This window comes from Neovison vison, chromosome 8 (genome assembly GCF_020171115.1).
Source record: "Neovison vison isolate M4711 chromosome 8, ASM_NN_V1, whole genome shotgun sequence".
Classification (NCBI taxonomy): Eukaryota; Metazoa; Chordata; class Mammalia; order Carnivora; family Mustelidae; genus Neogale; species Neogale vison.
In genome coordinates this window covers 70,806,086-70,827,624 of record NC_058098.1, presented here as the reverse complement: position 1 = coordinate 70,827,624, position 21,539 = coordinate 70,806,086, and the positions used below count along the sequence as shown (strand labels likewise).

Here is a 21,539-nt window from a genome sequence, read left to right as displayed (position 1 = left end):
ATAAGCCTCCATTTCAGTATTTCCACAGTCATTCTTGACTTGGTATTAATGACTCCGTGATCTGGGCTTCCTCCGTCATCTGACTTCAGGTAATAACCACAGAAGTTCCATGCTCTTCTACAGAAGCTATAGAGAGCATCCAATCTCCTCCATTCCTGAATACAAATCCTGAAGGTATGGGACACGCAGCTCCATTTCCTGACCTGAGGCAAGAGTAATCTCTCCAGCCTTGGTAGGGATGTATCCTAACCCTGGGTTCCTAGTCACCGTCTGAGGACAATCACCTCTATATCATGGTGGACCATTCTGCCCACATAAAAAGCAATATTTGGGGGCCTTGACTGATGCTGGTTCCCAAATCATGGTACTCCCCAGAGATCCCTAAATTTAAGAGAGGAACCCTATGTTCTCTGAGGAGTCACAGGACAAAAAGATTGAAGGCAAACAAGTCTATCTTTTTTTTTTTTTAAAGATTTTATTTATTTATTTGACAGAGAGAAATCACAAGTAGATGGAGAGGCAGGCAGAGAGAGAGGGAAGCAGGCTCCCTGCTGAGCAGCGAGCCCGATGCGGGACTCGATCCCAGGACCCTGAGATCATGACCTGAGCTGAAGGCAGCGGCTTAACCCACTGAGCCACCCAGGCGCCCCAAACAAGTCTATCTTAATCAACCATTGACCTGTTGGTAATTTGGTAACCCAGACAAGTCATTTAATTACTGAGTTTCATAGTTTGCTCCTCTGTAAAATATGGGTAATGGTTATGCCTGCACATGTGAAAGTATTTTATACCCTGGGAAGTAATCCACAACTGTGAGGTGTGACTGAGTGATCCCTTGGGCATTTTCCCATATTTGGGATATTTTAAACAAATTGCATGAATCACAGTATCTAAAAGTTTTATTGGTTCCTGGATAAGACAGTTTTATTTGTCTCACTCTTCCATGCCTTTGGACAATAAAGAATTTACTTAGCATTGCCTCATCATTTTGTTGCTGGATGGCTGATGGATTCTATGGAGTTTTATGATCAGCACATGAAAGGTTTAATGTGGCTTCAGGAGGAGCCATCAATTTAGCCCCTTTGAACAAAAGAACTTGGGAAAAAGCACATTAACTCTATGACAGAGTGCTTCTTGAGGGCAGAGACTGTCTTATTTTATTCCTGGCCTGTAGCCCAGTGGCTGCTCCACTGTAGGCACTAAGTAAACATTTATTTAATCAATGGACAGAAATATTTTGTAAGGAATATCGTTGTTCCTTGCTTCCTCTACTTGCCTCTTTCCAAGGTTAGCCTAGGCATTTTTTTTTTTGCCTTGATTTTGTGTTATATTTTGTTGTTGTTGTTACATGGGGTCAGTATTTTACTTTACACCTATTAGAGAAAAGACATCATACCCTCATATGAATATAAACTGAAAATACAAAAAAAAAACTTGTACCAGGTTCATAATTCCATTCTTTTTCTTCATAAACCAGAAGAAACTAAAAACACACTAAAGATCCAGGCTTCCTTCACAGTTAATACCCCAAATGCTTTCAGGCAAAATTAGTTTCAGGCTCGTGTGACAATTGAAAAGTACTTCTCTTGGACATTTTATTAGTAGTAAGGGGAAATAAAAGATGTGTGTTTACATATCTAAATTTATATAATTACTCACACACTTACAAATTGGTATTAAATCATTGTTCTCAATGCACAAGGGAATTTCACAAGTCAGGGATGTGCCAAGCCAAAGATAAAAAGTTGGAATGCAAAATAGAGGATTTTTTTTTCCACAGAAAAAGACAAACATGGTAGAATCTCTCAATGAACTGGGGTTTGACATTTAGAAAAAGTCAACTCTCTCTGAGCCATAAATTTGGCAAGAGGTTTCTCGTGAGCAAGAGAGATCGATCTACTTCTCCAGCAATTCCACACAAGAATAGCAGCAAGATTTTTGAGTGGTCTTTGCTGCAACCAGCAGTGTATTTAGACAAGACACCTTTTTCCATCTGATGGTTTTAGGTAGTCAAATTTCTCTTACACTGAGATTTCAATTGTTGCTTTCCTTCATTGACTTTATTTTTTTTATTTACTTTTTAAAGATTAAAAAAAAGATTTTATTTACTTATTTGAGAGAGAAAGCAAGAGCACAAGCAGGTGGAAGGGGCAGAAGGAGAGGGAGAAGCAGACTCCCCACTGAGCAGGGAGCCCCACATGGGGCTTGATCCCACGACCCTGAGATCATGACCTGAGCAGAAGGCAGAGGCTTAACTGAGCCACTGAATGCCCCCTTCATTGACTTTAATGAAAACTGGAAGATGTAGTTTTTGTAATGATAATGCTTGGCGTGACATATAGACTTTTGTTTCTAAGGATGGCATCATACAGTGTGAAAAGAAATAGAAAAAAAATCTGTAAATTCTGTGTTCAGTGTATGAAAAGAAATTGCACAGATTTTGTTGTTCCCGATGTTTCAGCTAACATATAGTGAAGAGCAATGATAAGGTTTATATGATCCTAGGGTCTCTTCAAATGAATATAAAGATTCTATAGTGCACATCAGATCAGTTTTTCACTTTGCTCTCATTAAAATACTACAAAGATGCTTCATACAAAGGATATGGAAACAGAAAGCCCTCTTGAGCTTGTCTACCAAGTGAGTGTTTGTCATATCGTATGTACTCTCTGAGTATCCCAGCTCTGAGACTGTATCCCAAAACTCTGTCTAGGACCAGCCTCAGGGGAGGGCAAGAAAAGCTGCCAATTTTTTCCCTAGGAAAGATTAGCAGAACACACTGAGGCATCTGCCCCATCCAGTTACTTCTTATAAGAAGCCACCAGGAGCATTCCCGGGCTTGAACACATACAATAGCATAAAACTCAGAGGACTGGCACAGCTGAAGCCCCTACTGAATGAAGTCAACAGCATTTTCTCAAGGGGGTGCTGGATGCCAATAACAATGCCCTGAGGACTGAGATAACTCAAAAACTACTTAGAATATTTCCATATTCTTCTATTTAAAAACAATTCAGCACATCAGTGGTGTCTAAAACCAGCACTTTCCTGGCATCTGTGGCCATAATTGCCCCTAGCCTAGTAAAGCTGTCAAAAATGATTAGGCATAATGACATCTTGGCCCCTCCTTTATCTGAGAAGAGGACGCTGCTGACAGCATTGTTGGCAGCCAGTCTCCTTGTGAGCAGGACTTGTTTAATAGCCACCTCAGAAAGTTCCACAGGACTTAGTTGAAGATTCCAGTAAGTAATTTTGGAAGTTCTTAGATGAAAAAGGCTTTACAAATACAAATTTCTATCAGTCTTTCTCCCTTTTCCCTCCTCCTTTTCTTTACTGAGTTGCTATGTCCAAATGTTTGTCCCTACCTTAAAATGAATTGGTGGTGTTGATTTGAGCTGGAAAGGAGAAGTAAAGAATGCCAAAAATACCATTGTCATTCACAAACATTATCTCATTTAATCCTTAAAGCCTCCTTGCGAGGTTGCCACCACCATTTTAACAGCCAAGAAAACAGGCTAAAAGAGATTAATTAGCCAAAGGTTACCCAGAGCCCTGGGATCTCAAAGTCCTTACTTTCAGACACTCTGCTTTCCTTTCCCAGCCAACCCCTGGCATGAACTCTCAGTCATCTGAGAGTTACTCTCAGTCATCTTCAAGTTGACTACTCCATTTCTTACTCCCTTGAAGCATTTTCAAGCTCTTCCTCTGCTGGGTTTCTCCCGTTAGTGTTCAGAGATGTCTTCATAGTCCCTGTTGTATAAGTAAGTAATAAATACTCCCCCTTTGCTTCTACAACTCAGTCCAGTTAGCACCTCATCTCACTTTTCTGAGAAAGTTGCTAAAGTGATTCTCTCTGTCCTCTAGATTTGAATGAGAAAGTATGAACCCTGGGAATTGTTGGAAGCCATCTTCGGTGGTGTGTAGGGGAGACAGAAAGCATTAGGATGAGGCTGACACTGAAGAAAGCAGACTGGAGTACTGGATATTTGCCCAAAGAAAAAGAAAACATTGATTTGTAGAGATACAAAGCACCCCTATGTTTATTGCAGCATTATTTATGATAGTCAAGGTATGAAAGAAACCTAACTGTTCATCGATAATTAATGGATAAAGAAAATATGATGTGTATGTGTTTGTGTGTATATGTGTGTGTATACACACACAATGGAATATTATTCAGATGTAAAAAAAGAGTGAGATCATGCCATTTGTGACAGCGTGGGTGGATCTAGAGGATTTTATGCTAAGTGAAATATGTCAGACAGAGAAAGACAAATACCATATGATTTCACATATATGTGGAATCTAAAAAACAAAACAAATGAACAAACAAAAAAGCAGAAACAGACCCATAAATACAGAGAACACACTGGTGGTTGTCAGAGGGGAGGAGTGTGAAGGGATGGGCAAAATGGGTGAAGAAGAGTGTGGGAGGTACAGGCTTCCAGTTATGGAATGAGTGAGTCACAGGGATGAAAGCATAGCATAGGGAATATAGTCAATGGTATTATAATAGTGTTGTGTGGTGACAGATAGTAGCTACACTTGTGGTAAGCATAGCATAATGTGTAGAGAATCGCTATGTTGTACACTTGAAATGACTGTAACATTGTATGTCAATTCTATTCCAATTTTTAAAAAGAAGAAGAAAGAAGGAAAGCAGAATGAAATGACAAGAAAATTCCAGGTGCACAACGACATTGTTGAACTGTTGAATCAAACCCTCTCTGAAACTTAGCCTACCTCTGAGCATCCTGGTATGTAAGTTAATAAATATTTATTGAGTCAAATTTTCAGTTACTTACAACAGAATGAATCCTGGTAATCCTGGTACACCTGTATCAAGATTACTCTTGCCTGATATTGAGAGACCTCCATGTAGCTAAATGCAATAATCTCATTTCAATCTTGTCTTCTCAACAGCATTTGACAAAGATACCATTAACTCCTTGACTTCCATGATATCATACCGTTAAAGAACAAAAATTCTTGAGTAAATTTAAAGATCTAACTGGCTTTATTCAACAGTTCATGAATCTGGCAGCATTTCCTCTGACAAATCGAAAGGTGCTCTGAGGAGTTGCATAAAATGGAAGACATTTATAGGGAGGAAGGTGAGACAAGAAAATAATTAGGAAAAAAAATGTTGGGTCACCTTCCCTGAGGGAAAAGAACAGGGGATATTATCATGCAGAGGACCCCATTAGTGCTGATCTGGGAAACTCCAGACCCATTGGTTTAAAATTCCATTCCTGGGAGAGGATGAAACTGCAGCTATGTTAGGTATTAAGTATTGATGGGGCTTAACATAAGTGATTCCATTTTGGACCTCTTTTTTCTTTTTAATAATACTCTACTTGTTTTCCCTTCCCCTATGGTCTCTCTTTTTTTGGGGGGGGCTCCTTTTCCGGCTGTTTTTCTTTTCCTCAGTCCCTAAATATTGGGTTCCTCAGGGACTGCTAAAGGGCATACTTCAATTCTCACTGGACACTTTCTTCCTAGGCAATGTCTTCTATTTCCCTGTCTTTACTTCCTCTGTGTGGCAATGACTCCTAGATGAGCTCCAAATGCCACTGTGATATCTTTACTTTGATATCTCAGAGGCACCTGAAACCTAACTAATTATATTAGAATATAAGCTTTTTAAAGGGCAGGGGCCATAGCTGTGCTGTTCACCACTGTGTGGCCCATTCCCAGCATTGTGCCTGACACAAAATAAGCTCTTTATAAAATTTTTGAATGAATGAATGAAAGCTGAATAAGTGGGTAAATTAAATAGTAGTACCGTTTAGTTGCAGATATCATTATCCTAACTCAAACTACTTTAAATAACAAGAGGAATTTAATATAATATAATTCAATTGAGGTGTCTCAGCTGAACTTGAGAACAGGAATGTGGTTGGACCTCAAGGTCATTTGGAACTTTGGTTTAGAATGTTGTCAAGGCTCTCTTCTGTTGGGTTGATGGCTCTGGGAATGCAGGAGCAACAGTAGAAATGACCGCAGGGCTGCCATCTTCCAGCCCCCTCCCCCTCTTCCTCAACCCTTGACTCTATGGCCAAAAGGATGTATGCCCGGGTCACATCTCCATAGGTAACCCGATACCTATGCAGGAAATAGAAGTATCAGAACCACCCCCCCCCACACCATACCCTCTGATCACCAAATACCCTACCATATGTGGATGTGAGCCCATACCCTGCCTTGGCCAGATAAAAGACCCCCGCCAACTCCGTCCTAGTGCGACTTCCCAGACTCTGCTTTCCAGAGTCTCGGAACCTCGCTGGAGGGTGCCCACCTCCTTCTGGCGTGACTTTCCTGGCTCCCCTTCTCCTGAGCCCTGAAACTTCGCCAGAGAGTTTAATAAATCTTTAATAAATAAATCTTTAATAAATCTTGCCTTGTGCCTACCTCGCCTGATGTTGTGTTTATCTTGCCTACATCTTCAATTATTCCTTCTTCATTCCTCCTGTGCAGCTACTTGATTTTTTCTCTCTAGCTGAATTTTTTGTTTTAATTCCTCAGACCAAATGGAAATTGTAGACCAGGGGTTGGCAAGCTTTTTTTTTTTTTTTTAAAGATTTTATTTATTTATTTGAAAAAGAGAGAATGAGCAAGAGAGAAAGAGAGCATGAGATGGGGGAGGGTCAGAGGAGAATCAGACTTCCGCTGAGCAGGGACCCTGCCCGGGGACTAGATCCCAGGACTCCAGGATCATGACCTGAGCTGGAGGCAGTTGTTTAACCAACTGAGCCACCTAGGCACCCTGGCAAGCTTTTTCTTAAAGGCTCGGGCAGACTTGTGGGCCAGGTGGTCTCTGTCGCAAATACTCACTTCTACCATTATAACACAAAAACAGTCATAGGCAATATGTAAATGAATGCCCATGGCTGTATTCCAATTAAGTTTTATTTATAAAACAAGTAGTGGCCCTTGGGCTGCAGTTTTCCCACCCCTGTTCTAAACTACCAGCAGATATCAAATCTACATGTCCTTGGTTTCAGCAATTTGGAGAGAAATTATCACCTCTCTCTTGATTCAGTTGCCTCCTGGTCCAGCTCAGGTTATTTTCCCATGCCTGGTCCAAGAGAGTATGGCTAAGAGGCAGGGTCAAGTTACAAACAGCTACTCTCATGGTACTCACCCGTTTTATAGGAGAATTGAAGATGCGGGCAGTTCCTAAGAAAGATCATGCTGCAAAATTCTAATGTCTAAAACTCAATTCTTAGTCTTCTTTCACAAAGCTGCTCCATCTCTAACGTTCCAGACTCAGCACCATTCTGCTAGTTGCTTACGCTCTCTTTCTTTCCCTCATCTTCTGTGTCTAGTCGTTTCCTTATGCGCATCTTAGTGCAACCACCATCTCTCCCGTGGTCTTCTGCAATATCTCTCAGCTCTTGTTCAACTCCAATCTAATTGGCAGCCAGGATACTTTTAAAACATAAATCTGTCATTTTTCTGCAGTGTCGAGGAGAGTTTATAGACAATGCTTCCCTAGATCACTAGGAATCTTAGGAAGACACAGGTACAGTGGAGAGGAGTTGGAAGTCATCACAGAATTGGCAGGGTCCACGAGAAGCCATTTCTCAGAGACCTGAATAGCAACCAAAGAGAGTAGCTCCACTCAGGACTGAAGGTGGTTGAAAGGTTAAACACTGAGCAGGGCAGGAGACTGAAGCAACAGGAGTCCAGGAAATACCTGCCTAAAAGAGATGGCCCAGAATTTATGAGCTGAATGCTGCTTTAGTCAGTCAGCATCTAGGGGAAGAGATAAGCTGGGTTCTTAACGCAGTCCCTTCATTCCCAAACAAGGTATTTTCCTCATCTCAGATATTTAAGTAAGGAGTAAAAGAGATGACATTTGCAATAGGTTCTGAGTTGTGTAAAGGCCACTTTTAGGCAACAGACATGATCAAGGCAAAAGGGCCCACAGTGACGGAACTGATGCAAACAGGCTCATTGAGCAACTCACCCTGAAAGAGCCAGAGGCCCTACTGGCCAATTACAACCAGGCACAGTTGCTAAGATTACCTGAAAAGGAAAAATTCCATATGCCCCCATTCTCCCTTACCCCATCCTAAAACTGTGGCCCTTTACTACCTCCTCCTGGCAGACAATCTCTCCTTTGTTGTCCTGCCTGCTGCTCCCTTGCAGTGTATTCAATTAACTTCTATCTTCTTTGTTCTGCCTTGGGTGAATTCTTTTACCGCCCATACTGCTGGGCCCCCATCTAATCAGGACACTCTACAATTGGCTCAGTAAATGCTTTAAACCTATATGCAGCAGAATCTTGTAATATTTATTATTTTACTAGATTATTAGAAAATGCCAAGAGGCACCAGGAGCAAAGAAGGATGGGGAAAAGAATATTATTTAGGAGACATTTTAGAGAAAAAATATGGTTGAGGACAGACACTTTCTGGAACTTTGGAGAGACGGATGGGCAAAGAAGATTTTTAAGAAGTTTGGTGTTGTGCAGAATGATTCTATTTTGGTACCTCTCAGTGTAATTTCCTGTAAGCTATCTATTTGTTTTCGGGGCTTTTGTCAATTGATTTGTGTTCCTTTGGAGAGATACTATGCAGAACACAGCCTTAAGATAAGAGTAAGAAAGCTAAATTCATTTAAGGCACATACTCAAGCTGAGAAGATCCTGTGTCTGTGAAGTAAGGCTGTGGTGGGAGTGAGGTGAGGGAGTATGCAATTGCTATTTGTAATGAGAAATATATATATTTGGACTCCAACAACATACATTTATTTTGTCACATTTTGGAGGGTCCAAAATTGAGATGTTGGCTGATTGGGATTGCCCTGAGCCCTCCTTACTTCCTGGCTTGCAGATGGCTACCCTCTTGATGTGTTTCAAATGGCCTTTTGTCTGCATGCATGCATCTTGGTATCTCTTCCAATTCTTATAAAGACACGACTGGATTAGTAAAACAAAAACAATAACAAATATATATTTGGTCTTAATCCCTATTCCTGGTACACAGCTCCTAAAATGCTTGGAATTTCCCAAGGGCTAAGAAAAATAAAGGTGCTTTTTATTATGTTAACAAGGTGGATTTTGGAAAGCTCCAGAGGATGGGGCCTGGGTTGTGGGGTGGGAGACACTAACTTGTGATTAAAGGGTTGGAATTTTCAATACCCCTCCACCCCAAACTCTGGGTAAGGGAGAGGCACTCGAGATTGAGTTCAAGCTCCATGGCCAGTGATTTAATCATGGCTAAGTAATGCCTCCATAAGAACAACCCAAGAGGAAGGGATTGGTGAACATGGAGATTCAGGGCCAGTAGTGTGTATGGAGAGAGCACAGAAGGTCCATACCCTGTCCCTAAACCTTGCCCTATGAAACCCCTCCATCTGGTTATTTCTGAGTTACATCCTTTTACAATAAACCAGTAAGTAGGCACTATAAAATGTTTCTCTGAGATCTGTAAGCCATTAGCCAATTAATTAACCCTAAGGAGAGTTCTTCAGAACTTCAAATTTATAGCCTATTGGTCAGAGGCACAGGTGACAACCAGGTCTTGTGATTGGTGTCTGACATGGAGTGAGGGCAGTCTCTGAGGACTGAGCCGTTAACTGCAATCTGATGTTGTCTCCAGGTAGACAGTGTAGGAATTGAGCTGAATTGTAGGACACCCAGCTGGTGTCACAGAATTGCCTGGTGGGGGAAACAAAACAAAACAAAAAACAGGTCAGAATTGGCATCAGAATTATAAGGGCACTCATTGCTCGCCTGGCTGTGGGGACAGGACAGAGAATATCTTGAGCTGTTTGTTTAGTCTCACTCAAGTCTAAGTGCAGCAAGCTTTTTTTGATACTCCCATCACCTCCCCTACTGATGTACACCAGGTTTACGGAAGGAAGTGTCCATATGGGCACTGGCTGAGGACTGAATAAGCCTGAGGCTTAGATAGGCATCATTTCTGTGGAGCTGTTGCTTGGCCACATGCTGGCTGTCCTCCAGGGAGAACCTTCGAGGACATGAACATGGGCACTGGGTTAGATCAGACCTGGTGACATGGTGCTTTGGCAGATGGGGTCAGGGTGTTCCCACATTTCCTCACGCTGTAATGCATTTTAGTCGCCAGTGTGTGCTAGACGAAATAAAGGGAGAGGATTCCAGTTTAGTGTAGGGATATGGTTTTTAATGGAGCACATTACTGCTCTGCTTTTTATTCTAACTCTGCCAACAAGAGAGAGGAGACCTGCATTCTCATATCCTCCTTCCCAGATTCAAAGGTTAGGTACTCCCTGGGTGTCCAGTTCTGGATCCTCGCTCACAGTGCCCTGCTTCCTTACTTCATCATCTCAGCCATTGATAGTAACAAAATCCTAGTCCCCAAAGTCTGAGCTGCAAATGCCCAGTCAGTGATTTCCTATGTCCTAAGTATTTTTTAATTCACTTGTTTATTATTTCCATAAACATTCATTGAATATCTCCTATGTGCCATTTAGGGGATACAGGAAAAGAGACCCAGTCTTTGCTCTCATGTTTTTAGGCTGAACAGACTAAAAAAAAAAAATTTGTCACAGATCCAGTGATAGAAGTATCCACAGAGCTGCATGGGACATGATCAATGCTAGCTTTCCCTGGGACCTGGCGCTGGGGACCCAATCTGAATCTTGTGTGGGGTTGTAGGAGTTCTGAATGCCTTGACTGATTCAACAGATTACTGAACACTATAATGTGCCAGGCTCTTATTTGGGCTCTGAACACCCAGTCATAATGAAGCAGCCGAGGTCACTGCTCAGGGCTTACATTCTAATTGTGGCAGGATGGCGGCAGGGGGAGAAGACAAGGGGTTTATAGGAAACAGATTATAAACAAATTAGCAATGAGCAAGCCATTTATTCCACGGGTTTTATGAGTATTTCCTATGTGTCAGGTAGGGTGTTAGGTGGTGGGGTTATAAGGACAAATGAGACAAAGTCCCTGTCCCTGTCCCTAAGGGTATTTCAGGCAGGGTAAGAGCCTATAGAAAGAAGACATAAAGCAAACATTCAGGCTGTGTTGGGGGGAAAATCAAGTCATTTGGTAGAGATGGGCAAAGGGTGTGATTGGTGATAGAAAGGGTTCCCTCTTTTAGTTTTGAAACTCATTTCTTGGGCAATCTAGGGCAAAGAGTCCTTCCTGGAAACTTCATATAAAACTTCTTAAAGTATTTATTGAGGTAGACATTTAGGGACAAACTGTATGTACTAGCCATATATAAAAGAAGGTCATTCAGCCTCAGGTGTGGTTCTGCTTGCCTGAAATACGGATCAAGAATATGTTTTTGACATTCCAAATTCAATTTCTTCCCCCCTTCCTTCCGTCCCTTCTTCTTCCTTTTTCCCTTTCTCCTTTCTTCCTTCCTCCTTCCTTCCTCCCACACTATCTCCCTCCCTCCCTCCCTCCTTCCCTCCCTCTTTTCCTTCTTCCTATTTTCCTCCTTCCTTTCCTCCTTCTTTCCTTTCTTCCTTCTTTTCTTACCTGTCTTTATTCTTAGAAACTGGTGTGAATAAAAGTGAATGTTGGATTGAAATCACCAACATGAATCTACAAGCAATGATCTGCCTTCCAAGGTTCTCTTAGGGAACTAGTTGGTTAATGTTTGCAAAATGCCAGGACATTCTTGAATAAAAAGCCCTATATAAGTTCAAAGTATTTGTAATTATTGTGATTATTACTATAACTTGTAAGACTTAGCCATAAAATCTTTTCATAAAAGGATGAAGTCAACACTTTTAAAAAGAGGAAGCAGGACAGGGACTCTATATAAAGCATTGCAGACTGACAGCCTCTGAGGACAAGAGGTAACAGAAGACGGGTGAGTGTAAGACAGACTGGTGACTTACGTTCAGGCTTATTGAGAATGAAAGATCCAGTCTGTGGTGATCAGTTGGTAATGATTGTGTCTTTGCTGCCAAGTAAACAAGACAATTTGGAGTAGGATAAAACTTAAGGACCTTGCAAGGAAAGCCCAAGTTATAAAAGATTATGTAGATGATGGGACGATTTTTTTCCTGTTCATTATACCTATAAAAACCTAGGTTTCTGTTAATGCAAGTATATGGTTACTTTTGGATTTGTGAACATATGCAAAAGAATAGAAATATATGTGCTTTTAACGGAAGCTGTAATAGGCTGAATGGGATGTCTTTGCTGTGAATTCAAAGCCAAAGGATTGAGGTATTGGCATTTTGCCAGATAGCAATCTCTCCACCAACCTCACTCTCCTGCCAACAGTACATTAACCTCATATTCCTTGCGTGATATGCTATTTTCTCTGGAAGCTCTGAAAGGACAAAGGCCCACATGTCTAATAGCTGAGGCCTGGCAGAGTAAAAGGATAGACAAACTTCAGGGGTCTTGGATGAAACAGAGAAGCCATGGTCTCTTTGATTTTATTTTGTTCAGAAAGGGATATTCCTGGGACAGGTCCTAGCACAGGAGAAAATTCCTGGAATTCTCAACTCTGGGAATCCCAGATGGACAAAGTGAGGAGAACAAGCACAGAGGCCTTATGGAAAGAAGGAAAGGATTTGCCTGCAGGGAGTGAAGAGAAGCTATCACATCTCCAAGCACTTTGGGGCTTATAATCTGCTCCCAATCCAAATTCAGGAAATGTCTATTTTCACAAACCACATAACTCTGCCAAAGAGTGAGTTCAGAAGGAGCCTTTGGATTTTTCTCAAGAAAACATGATCACAGTGGCAGAAACATTTATTATTTGTGACTGTCACTGCTACCATTTTAATTTAGGACATTTTGGTGCATAGCCATCCACAGGGCAATGGGCTGGGGTATTGCTGTGTGTGAGGAGGGAGGGTAAGGATGGGGCAGCAAGAGGGTGGATGATTAAGATGAGCTGCTGCCTGAAAGGCCTATCAGCTCACAAGGAGCAAGCAGATGGAGAGACCAGTTAGCAGTAAAAGTAGGGTGAGCAGAGAATGTGGAGTGGGAGACCTATGTGCATGTGTAGAGCAGTCCTCAATTCTTTCAGGATCAAATGAGAGACCATGATGGGACAGGGACACATTAACACCTGAGGGTGCTAATGTAGCACATTTTCCAGGCTGGTTGGAGGGTCCTAAGGATGCGGAGTGACTACGGTTTAAGGGTTCTGGTGAAGACCTAGGAGAGCATTCCTGAAAAAGACATTTTCACAGGAGTTCTGTGGTGAGATTAAAGACCAAGGACCTTTATTTTCATCTCTTCCAGGAAAATAGTTTAAGGGAGGAGTAAATGGTCTATTACGCCTTACAAATCTAAATGATGCTTTGGGAATGACAAAGTCCTCGGTGGAGGGAAAGTGGGTAGAGGCCACCAGGGACTTGAACTGGCCCCAAGGGATGCTTGGGTTCTTTGTTTTCCCTGTGTTCAGCAGGCTACGGCTCCAGCCCGTTGACATCCCTGTGCTGCTTGTCACTGTTTCACTCTCCAGGAAGGGAGAAGAGGGATGCCATCAGAGACACTGTGCTTGGCATTATGAGCACTGTGCTGTCTTGGTCTGACTTTCTAATAATAGTTTCAAGTGCATGGAGCCACAGGGACATTAAGAGTTTAGTCACAGGTAACCAATGGACACTCCCTGAGCATGTCCCCCATGCCTCAACAGTCTCTTCCAAACACAGAGAGTTTTGTGACATCTGTAAAGTTGGCCCACAAAGCTTGAGTTGCTTCAACATGCTGGTTTTTTTTTTTTTTCCATTGTCATTTCTTGCTTTTTCCTGATGTAATTAAAACGTGACAGAAAGGAACTCTGTGTTTCTAAGTAATTGACACGTGGGATTACATAGACTCTTTTCAACAGAGCTTTTAGTTCCATGCTTGGAACATGAAGTAGCTTTCATCATGAAGTTGAAGTACTTTTCCACTTGGGTTTCCAAGAGGAAGTATGTCTTTTCCCTGGGAAAGCAGCAACAAGTAAAAGACTCTGGGTTTAGTGTCTGGGTGCCAGCTGCACTCTCTTCTGCAGGGTTCTTTCCATAAAGCCAGGAAGAAGCCTCTGGAAAGATCAAATTTCCTGACTATATGAGCTTTTTCTGTGCCTAAGTGAATCTTTCTCCATTATCTTTCCTGGGATTGAGTGTCCTCTCTCAGTCAGTATGGCAGGGCTGGGGATGGTGGCTCAGTGGATGTCAAATAAATGGTTCTTGTCCAGTGACTGAGCATGAGAATTTCTGCAGACCCAACTAAAATTCCATCTTCCTGTATCTTTCTGGTGTTGGGACTGAGCATGGCATCTTCTGTTCAGCTAAGGGAAATCAGGTAGACCATTTCAACATTGTAGGGAAGAAAAACAAAACAAAAAACAACAACAACAAAAAATGACCATATCTGAGAAGCACACAAATGCTTGGCATAAGATGTAATTTAAATGAATTCCTTGACACCTTTGCTTTATCTTGAGACAAAATCTCCTTCTGGATGTTTGGAAGGAAATACTCATAAGAATAACCTTAAAGCAAAGGAGGTAAGAAAGTACCAAGTACTGACTTTATATGCCTACTCCTACTTATAATGACAGTAATAATTGAAAATGATAGGTAGCCAGGCTCTCCAGACCCAGGGAGAGGTTGGGAACACTCTGCAGTGGGGGGGTTGTGGGGAGGTGGAGGTTTTGGGGGTAGGAGGCCAGATCCTCCAGCATTGCCTGGGGTCAACTACAATGTGTTCTGTTTGACATTTGTGTATTCATTTGGTAGCTAGTGGGAGAACCAAAGCTCTTTGTACCCATGGAGGGTGGTTAAAGAAATGGTTGGATGAGAAAGAGAGAAAAATGAGTGAGTGCAAATGCATGCCAATGACCAGTCACCACTTCTTCCATCTAGCTAGTACCATATGAGTTTAATCCTGCCCATGACCCGACTTTTGGGGATTTGACTAGGTTTTCTCCTGCACAGGAGTTTTGCAGAAGGGGAATGTGGAGAATGGCTCAAGGTGGCCAAAAGGGTCTGAGACTCCCAGGCTCGGGGATTAGAGCAACGGGAAAGGTCTACCAATTCCTTCCTCCAACCAAAGCAGAGTATGTTCCAAGATACTGAGGAATGTGTAACCTTTTCTCTACACTGAAAGAAAAAGAACCCAAATGAAAAGAAACACTAATATAAAATTCTCCTTTTCACATTATCTTTTGATAAGGAAAATTCTACTACTGAGATAAGGCACATGCACCAAAAACTTGCTTTTCAGGATCTGGACTCAAGTCACTATGTTTCTCAGTGTTGGGAATCAAAGTATCTTGGCTTTCTGAAATAATTCTCTCCGGTAGCTCAATGGTCGGGTGAGTCTCTGTGAGCCAAGCAGGAGTCTCGTCATATTTAAGTTAATTCAAAGGATGGATGGAGCACAAGTCTTACTTTTGCTTTTTTCATTATGATTCAGATCATTACTTTTCTTAGTTCAGACATGGGGAAACTTATTCTTTCCTTTTCTTTTTTTACCTCTTTCCATAGAAACATTACATATTGTTCTGATGATAATGGATGTTATCACATCTTTGAACTAATTTCTATAATAAAATCATTTTAGGACCTGTAGAGCCAGCTCATCAAAATGTCTGTGCTGTGGCTGCTTCTGGGTCTTCTTGCCCTTACTGGTGAGTGTATTTAATTTTTCCCATTTGACCTGAGAGATGGGAAGGATAAGCATAGGAACAGAATGGTATTTCTGATACTTGCAACTTGCAACTGTGCTGAAAATCTTGTTTTTCTTTTAAGTTGTCTGATAAATACTGGACTTACTAATAGCCACTGATGAATGGACTCTTTCCAGGTGCCCTGCAATAGGAGGGGGCTCTCCAGAATGTGGAGTAGGTTTAAAACAGCATTGCTGGAGACTAGACTTTAAATATACATCATTGTTAAATACTCATTGTCCTTCTATAAAAACCATCTCACCAAAAGTAGTTACTGAAATTATTCATAGACCACGTATTTCCATAAGAGGATTGATATGGTTCACAATAATAAGACTAATGTAATTTCAAATAGTAAACTATCACAAAGGGGATCGAGGACATGTGACTAAGCTAACCACTGAAGCTGACATAATTGCTATGCTTGCATTTCAGATTTGGTCTTAAGGTTCCTTGCAGACCAAAATGGAAAAGTACATGTCTTTTGATAAAAAAAAAAAAAAAAAAAAAGAAGAAGCATAGTTCCTCTGGAGAAGCAAACTTTTTCCTGGCTCTAAATTCTGATGATTTCTCTGATGGGGTCTTACATTCATTCATTCATTGAGTGATCCATTTATTTGACAAGTATTTTTAAATTTCTAAAATATATTCTGGGAATATGGAACTTTAAGGAGTATCTAATGTGACTTTGGAGTAGCTATGGGGCTGAGAGCAATGAATGACACAACCCATTACAATATTAAGGGTATTTGTCACCAGTTATAAAGACAAACAAATTAAAAAATATGAAAGTACACATTGGGTTGTTTAATTTTTGGTACACTTTTAAAAGACCAGGTCATTCAATCTCCACATTTCTTTCAGATTTCTTATCAAAAGTTTGTAAAGTAGAAGCATTTACTCCAAAATATTAATATCTTCAGATGTCAACTCCAAGAAGCTCTTAATAAGAAAATAGAAATTTAAGAGGCATTTACATGAACATACAATACACACATGATGATGTGCAATGGATTTGTTGCCAAAGACTTGCAAACCATTAAGATCTGATGATATGAGCAAAGAATAAAGCAAATAAAAAAGAGTAATCTAATGAGGAGTCCTTACAGGTTTATCACAGTGAGATGATTTTCTCAATGGGCACCTTCCTGCCCCCTGTAGGTATCTCGTTACTGTTCATTACTCTCATGCGTAGTTCTAGTTTGAATTATGAATACTAGGGAATGTCCTTTTTTCAGTGGCCTTTGTGAAAAATCTCTCTTCCCTGGAACGATAGCAGTAGGTAGAGAGAGAGAGATGGAAAGGCAAAGACTGAAAAGGAAGAAGTGGAAAGAGGGAGCCCCCTGTGGAGACCTGGTCCTGTGCTCCCTTAGATGTCCTCCCCTCTTTGCTGTCTTAGGCACCCCCATCTAGAAGAACACACATCCAGGGAAAGCCAGCTCCAAGTCCCTGTGCCTTTACTTTGGGTCTGGTTTGAGACCCCGGGGAAGACCGGGCTTTGTACATGTTTCTCTAGAGCAACCATAAATATCTCACCAGACAGGAATATTTGAAGGAGAAGAAGTACTGAGGGTTTACCTAAGATACAGGATGAAGACTACTTATAGGGAACAGATCCTCTAGTTTGATTCCAAAACACCAACTCAACAGCACTGGATAGTTCAGGGCTTTTTGCGAGGAATATAGCTGCTCCAACAGTTGCTCATGCCTGTAGGATAGGAGGTGACAACTTAGTATTGAGGAGGTTTCTGTGATAATTTCCTAGTCACTGTACTGTAAATTTCAGAAGTATTTCAGTTCAGAGTGAAGTTCTTGTTGTTACTGATTTTGGTAAAATTCTTTTTATTAATGGCATTTCATTTGTGGACAGAGGATGATCAAAGCCGTTCAATGCCTTAGGCCAAAAATTTCTCAATTTGTAGATTTATCTGAAAGCAGCAACTGGGGATGCTATGGAAATATCCGAAACTTTGAGACCCCTGGGGCTTCTTGCGGGATTGGAAAGCGTCATGGCCTGAACTACTGTGGTAGGTTATAATCTCATTGTCCACCTCCCCTCCTCTTCTTTCTCTCGGAAGATGCCTCCTTTTGGCAAGGGTGGCTTTAACAGGATTTTGCCCCTTCCCTTGATACCCCACACCCATGTGTCCCTCTCTTTCCCCTTCATTTCCCACTATTTCCCACAACCCTACACTACCAAGTGGCAGGAAGAGCACTAAACATCGAATCCAAAGAACTTGTCTGAGTGTGGGCTCTGGTTCTTCAACAAGTCACTTAATTCTTCTCTGCCTCCACGGAAAGGGGTTAAAAATACTCACTTTACAATTTTGTTGTAAACTCAGGTTGATAGAATGTGCATGAGAGTATTTTGAAACCACAAAAAATGCTTACAAGTGAGTGGGCTAGCCAGGTAAATTAGCATTGGTTTTCATTTTGCCCAGTATCCTTGTTATTTTATGAAGATTTAAGCTCATGCAATTTCTGAGTGTCATTTTAGGGTGGAAAGGTGGGCAAGAGTGAGCAAATCTGCCAGGTAAACTCTTCAACAACTTCTTGAAGGCATTGGAAGAATCTCTCTTTTATATTTGGTGCTCATTGTAGCTAATGGACAAGTACTTTTTACTGGGTAACTCTCTTTGGGGTGCTTAGGATGGAGTCAGTGTGCTTGTGCCCAGGGAATTGTCCTGCATGGGCCAGAGCAGCCTCTGAGAGACCAGCAAGGGGCACTGGCAGTCATAAAGAGCATTGCCTGTGTGGATGCCAACTCAAGCTTAAAAGAGGAGAATCATACTCTCGGGTCTAGGAATGGCCACAAGGGATTTCAGACTGAGGCAAGGATTTCTTGGTCCTAGACCACTACCCAGATACCTGCAGTGTGATTTCTCTTCTCTTGAGCTCCCACGTCAGCATAAGTCACACCAGCCCATCCTTCCTTCTGTGTTTGCATTAGGAGTTCGTGCTTCTGAAAGGCTGGCTGAAATAGACATGCCATACCTCTTGAGATACCAGCCTGTGATTCGTACTGTTGGCCAAAAGTACTGTGTGGATCCTGCAGTGATTGCTGGTGTCTTGTCCAGGGAGTCTCATGGCGGCAACGTTATGGTCAATGTGGGCAACATGGGCAATAACATCGGGGCTGTGCAGGTAAACCCCTGTCAGTTATGGCATAGGGCCGTCATGCTGCATGGCGCAATGCTAAGGGGACATCTTCACATTTGTTGTTGTTGACACTCTGGAGCACAGTGCCATGGGATACAGAGTGAAAGGTACTCCATACCAGTAGCAACATCATGGCTTCGTGAGCCATGGTTTCTTTTCAGAATCAACTGTGCTGTGTTTCCAGGATCTTATCCATGGTACCCTATCCTGAATACTTGCTCTGTTATTTTGCTGGCATGTGACCTCATTTAATCTCCCTAGGATTCAGTTTCCTCACCTATGAAACACCAGCCTCCTGGAACTGTTAATGAAGACTCAATGCAATGTTATGAAAACATGTTTAGTATCTGGCAGATTTTTAGCAAATACTGAATTCATTCTCCTTCGTCTACTTCCTTCCTTTGTCTTCTCCTTCTTCCTCCTGTCTTCAATCGTTAGTTCTGAAGATCCAGCTTTATTTTTGCACAAATTCTGCCTGGTTTCACTTGTCCCAGAAAATCTCCCAAGGAACTGGGCATTAACCCCACAGTTGAATTAATTGTGTACTGGGGGAATCAGTGATAGCAAGGAGACAGTGGCACAGTGATTTTTTTTCTATTGCATTTCACATCATTGTTGTAGCAGTTGAGAAGCTTTATGTAGTACAGTCATTTCTTACGCTTTTAGGAAAATATATTCCTCAGTGATCTTTAAACTGGCTTCCCATTAGTACTTGGAATGACACTTGCCAATTTAAAAGTACTTTCAAATACTCTATCTTTTTTATTTGGGGCCGCATCCAATAATCTGATGAGGATGGAATAGGGGGAAGGCATGCAATCCATCATTTTTAAGTGAGGAAGTAACCACTTACTTACAAGGAGAGGGTTGTTCCTGCAAAGTCATATGGCAGCTGGAAAATGCTGAACCAGGACCAAGAGCAACTTGGGCGATGTTAGGGTCAGCATCACTTAGCACTCTGCCTTCTTTGTATAAAATCTTGTTTTTGGGAAAATGATGCCTCCATCTACTTTGAAGTTGAAAGAATTCTCCAGAGTCAGACATTTCTTCTAAATATGTTGAAACAAAGGTGTATAAGAAAAATTAGAAGTACTTTTAGACATTCAGAAGATCTGGAAGGAGAATTACAAGTACAGATAGAAAATCCCCTTTCTGACCTATTTGGAAGGCTTGTGCTTGCAGCATTGAAGGAGGGCATCAGACTGGTATGTCCACTACTTCTATCACCTTTGACTTCCAACTCTTCCGCTCACCATTATAATGAAGCAGCTGTGAAATGTCTGCTCATCCTTCCTTTGCTCAAACCTTGTAGCTTTACTGTTTATCCGCAGGGAGATTAGAGGTGGCATTAGTTTGGCTAAAGGAGAAGGAGAGAAAAAAAGGAGGGAAATGAGAATGCAATACTAGTCCCATTAAGTCCTGTCACCCTCCCACATGGCTTACATCGTTTTTCCTCTGCCTCTCTCCCTCTAGGACCCTGGTCTTTATGCTCCAACATCCTGGATCAGCGAGTCCCGGGTTTCTCAGATAACCGAGGTCTTAACTGTTAGGATCAAAGAAATCCAGAGGAGGTTTCCAACCTGGAACTCTGATCAGTATCTAAGAGGTAAGTGTAACACAGGACTTGGTGATTTCACAGCATGGAATTAATCAGAACAAATATAAGACCTTGCACAAGATTCCCCAAAACCTCAGTTGCCTTCTGATGACCAATTAGGAAAGAGAATCTAAGTTAACCGCTGAGACCTTGGAGCAATGAGGGGCTACAAGGTCAGCATTAACCAATCTCACAAAATTCCAGGTGGACTCTGTGCTTATGCTGGAGCTCCTGAGTACATCAGAAGCAGCCAGGACCTGAGCTGTGATTTCTGCAATGATGTCCTTGCCCGAGCCAAATACTTCAAGAGACATGGCTTCTAATGCTTCAGAGCAAATCCAAGGTCATTATCACATAGAAGACCTCAGCTGTTACACAGATAAAACTAGCCAATGGGGCTTGTACCTGTGAATCTGAATTTGACCTGAAGGTCATCAAAATAACATGAAGCACATTAAAGGAGGAATTGTCTGCATTTTGTGGTGTGGTGAGTGTGTAAATGAAGGACTGTGTCTCCTTAAAGTTACTCCCATGGAAGTTAGCTGCAATGTGGATTTCCACGAAATGAATCCTCTTCCTCATTGACTGGCATTGCCAGATTTAGCAAATAAAAATACAGGAAGCCCAGTTAAATTTGTATTCCAGGTAAATAATGAATGATTTTTTTGTGTAAGTACCAATGCAATATTTAGAACACATTTATCCTAAAAAATTATTCACAGTTTATCTGAAATTTAAATTTATCTGGGTACCTGGTATTTTATCTGGCAAACTCCATCACTGATTTCTTTGATAAAAATCATAGTTGCAAATTTTAATTAAAAACTTTTTTAAAGATTGTATTTATTCATTTGAGACAGAGAGTGAGCTAAAAGAGAGAGTGAGGGAAGGGGTAGAAGGAGAGGGAGAAGCAGATTTCCAGTTGAACAGGGATTCCTCATGGTGGGTAGGGTGTGTGCTCCATCCCAGGACCCTGGAACCATACCCTGAGCTCAAGGCAGACACCCAACCTAATGAGCCACCCATGCACCCCTCACTGAAAACTTCTGATGAGAAAAAGGTGAGATGGTGGCTAGCTCCATCTGCTGGGTGGAAAAGTTTCAGAAGAGTCACTTGGTTTTTTGTTGTTGTTGTTGTTTTTTAAGATTTTA

The 21,539-nt window shown here is 41.5% G+C and overlaps 1 protein-coding gene across 2 annotated transcripts; it reads left to right on the top strand.

The window, feature by feature from the left end:
- The first annotated feature begins 11,755 nt into the window (after positions 1–11,755).
- Positions 11,756–20,863, top strand: LYG1 (lysozyme g1). Of its 2 annotated transcripts, XM_044262445.1 has the most exons (6): positions 11,756–11,819; positions 15,527–15,593; positions 17,555–17,659; positions 18,583–18,776; positions 20,265–20,397; positions 20,593–20,863. In XM_044262445.1, the coding sequence occupies exons 2-6, from the start codon at positions 15,551–15,553 to the stop codon at positions 20,709–20,711; spliced, it is 594 nt and encodes a 197-aa protein (XP_044118380.1). In that variant the 5' UTR covers positions 11,756–11,819; positions 15,527–15,550; the 3' UTR covers positions 20,712–20,863. The 2 variants fall into 2 exon arrangements, with proteins under 2 accessions (XP_044118380.1, XP_044118381.1); XM_044262446.1 differs by lacking the exon at positions 17,555–17,659.
- The last annotated feature ends 676 nt before the right edge of the window (positions 20,864–21,539 follow it).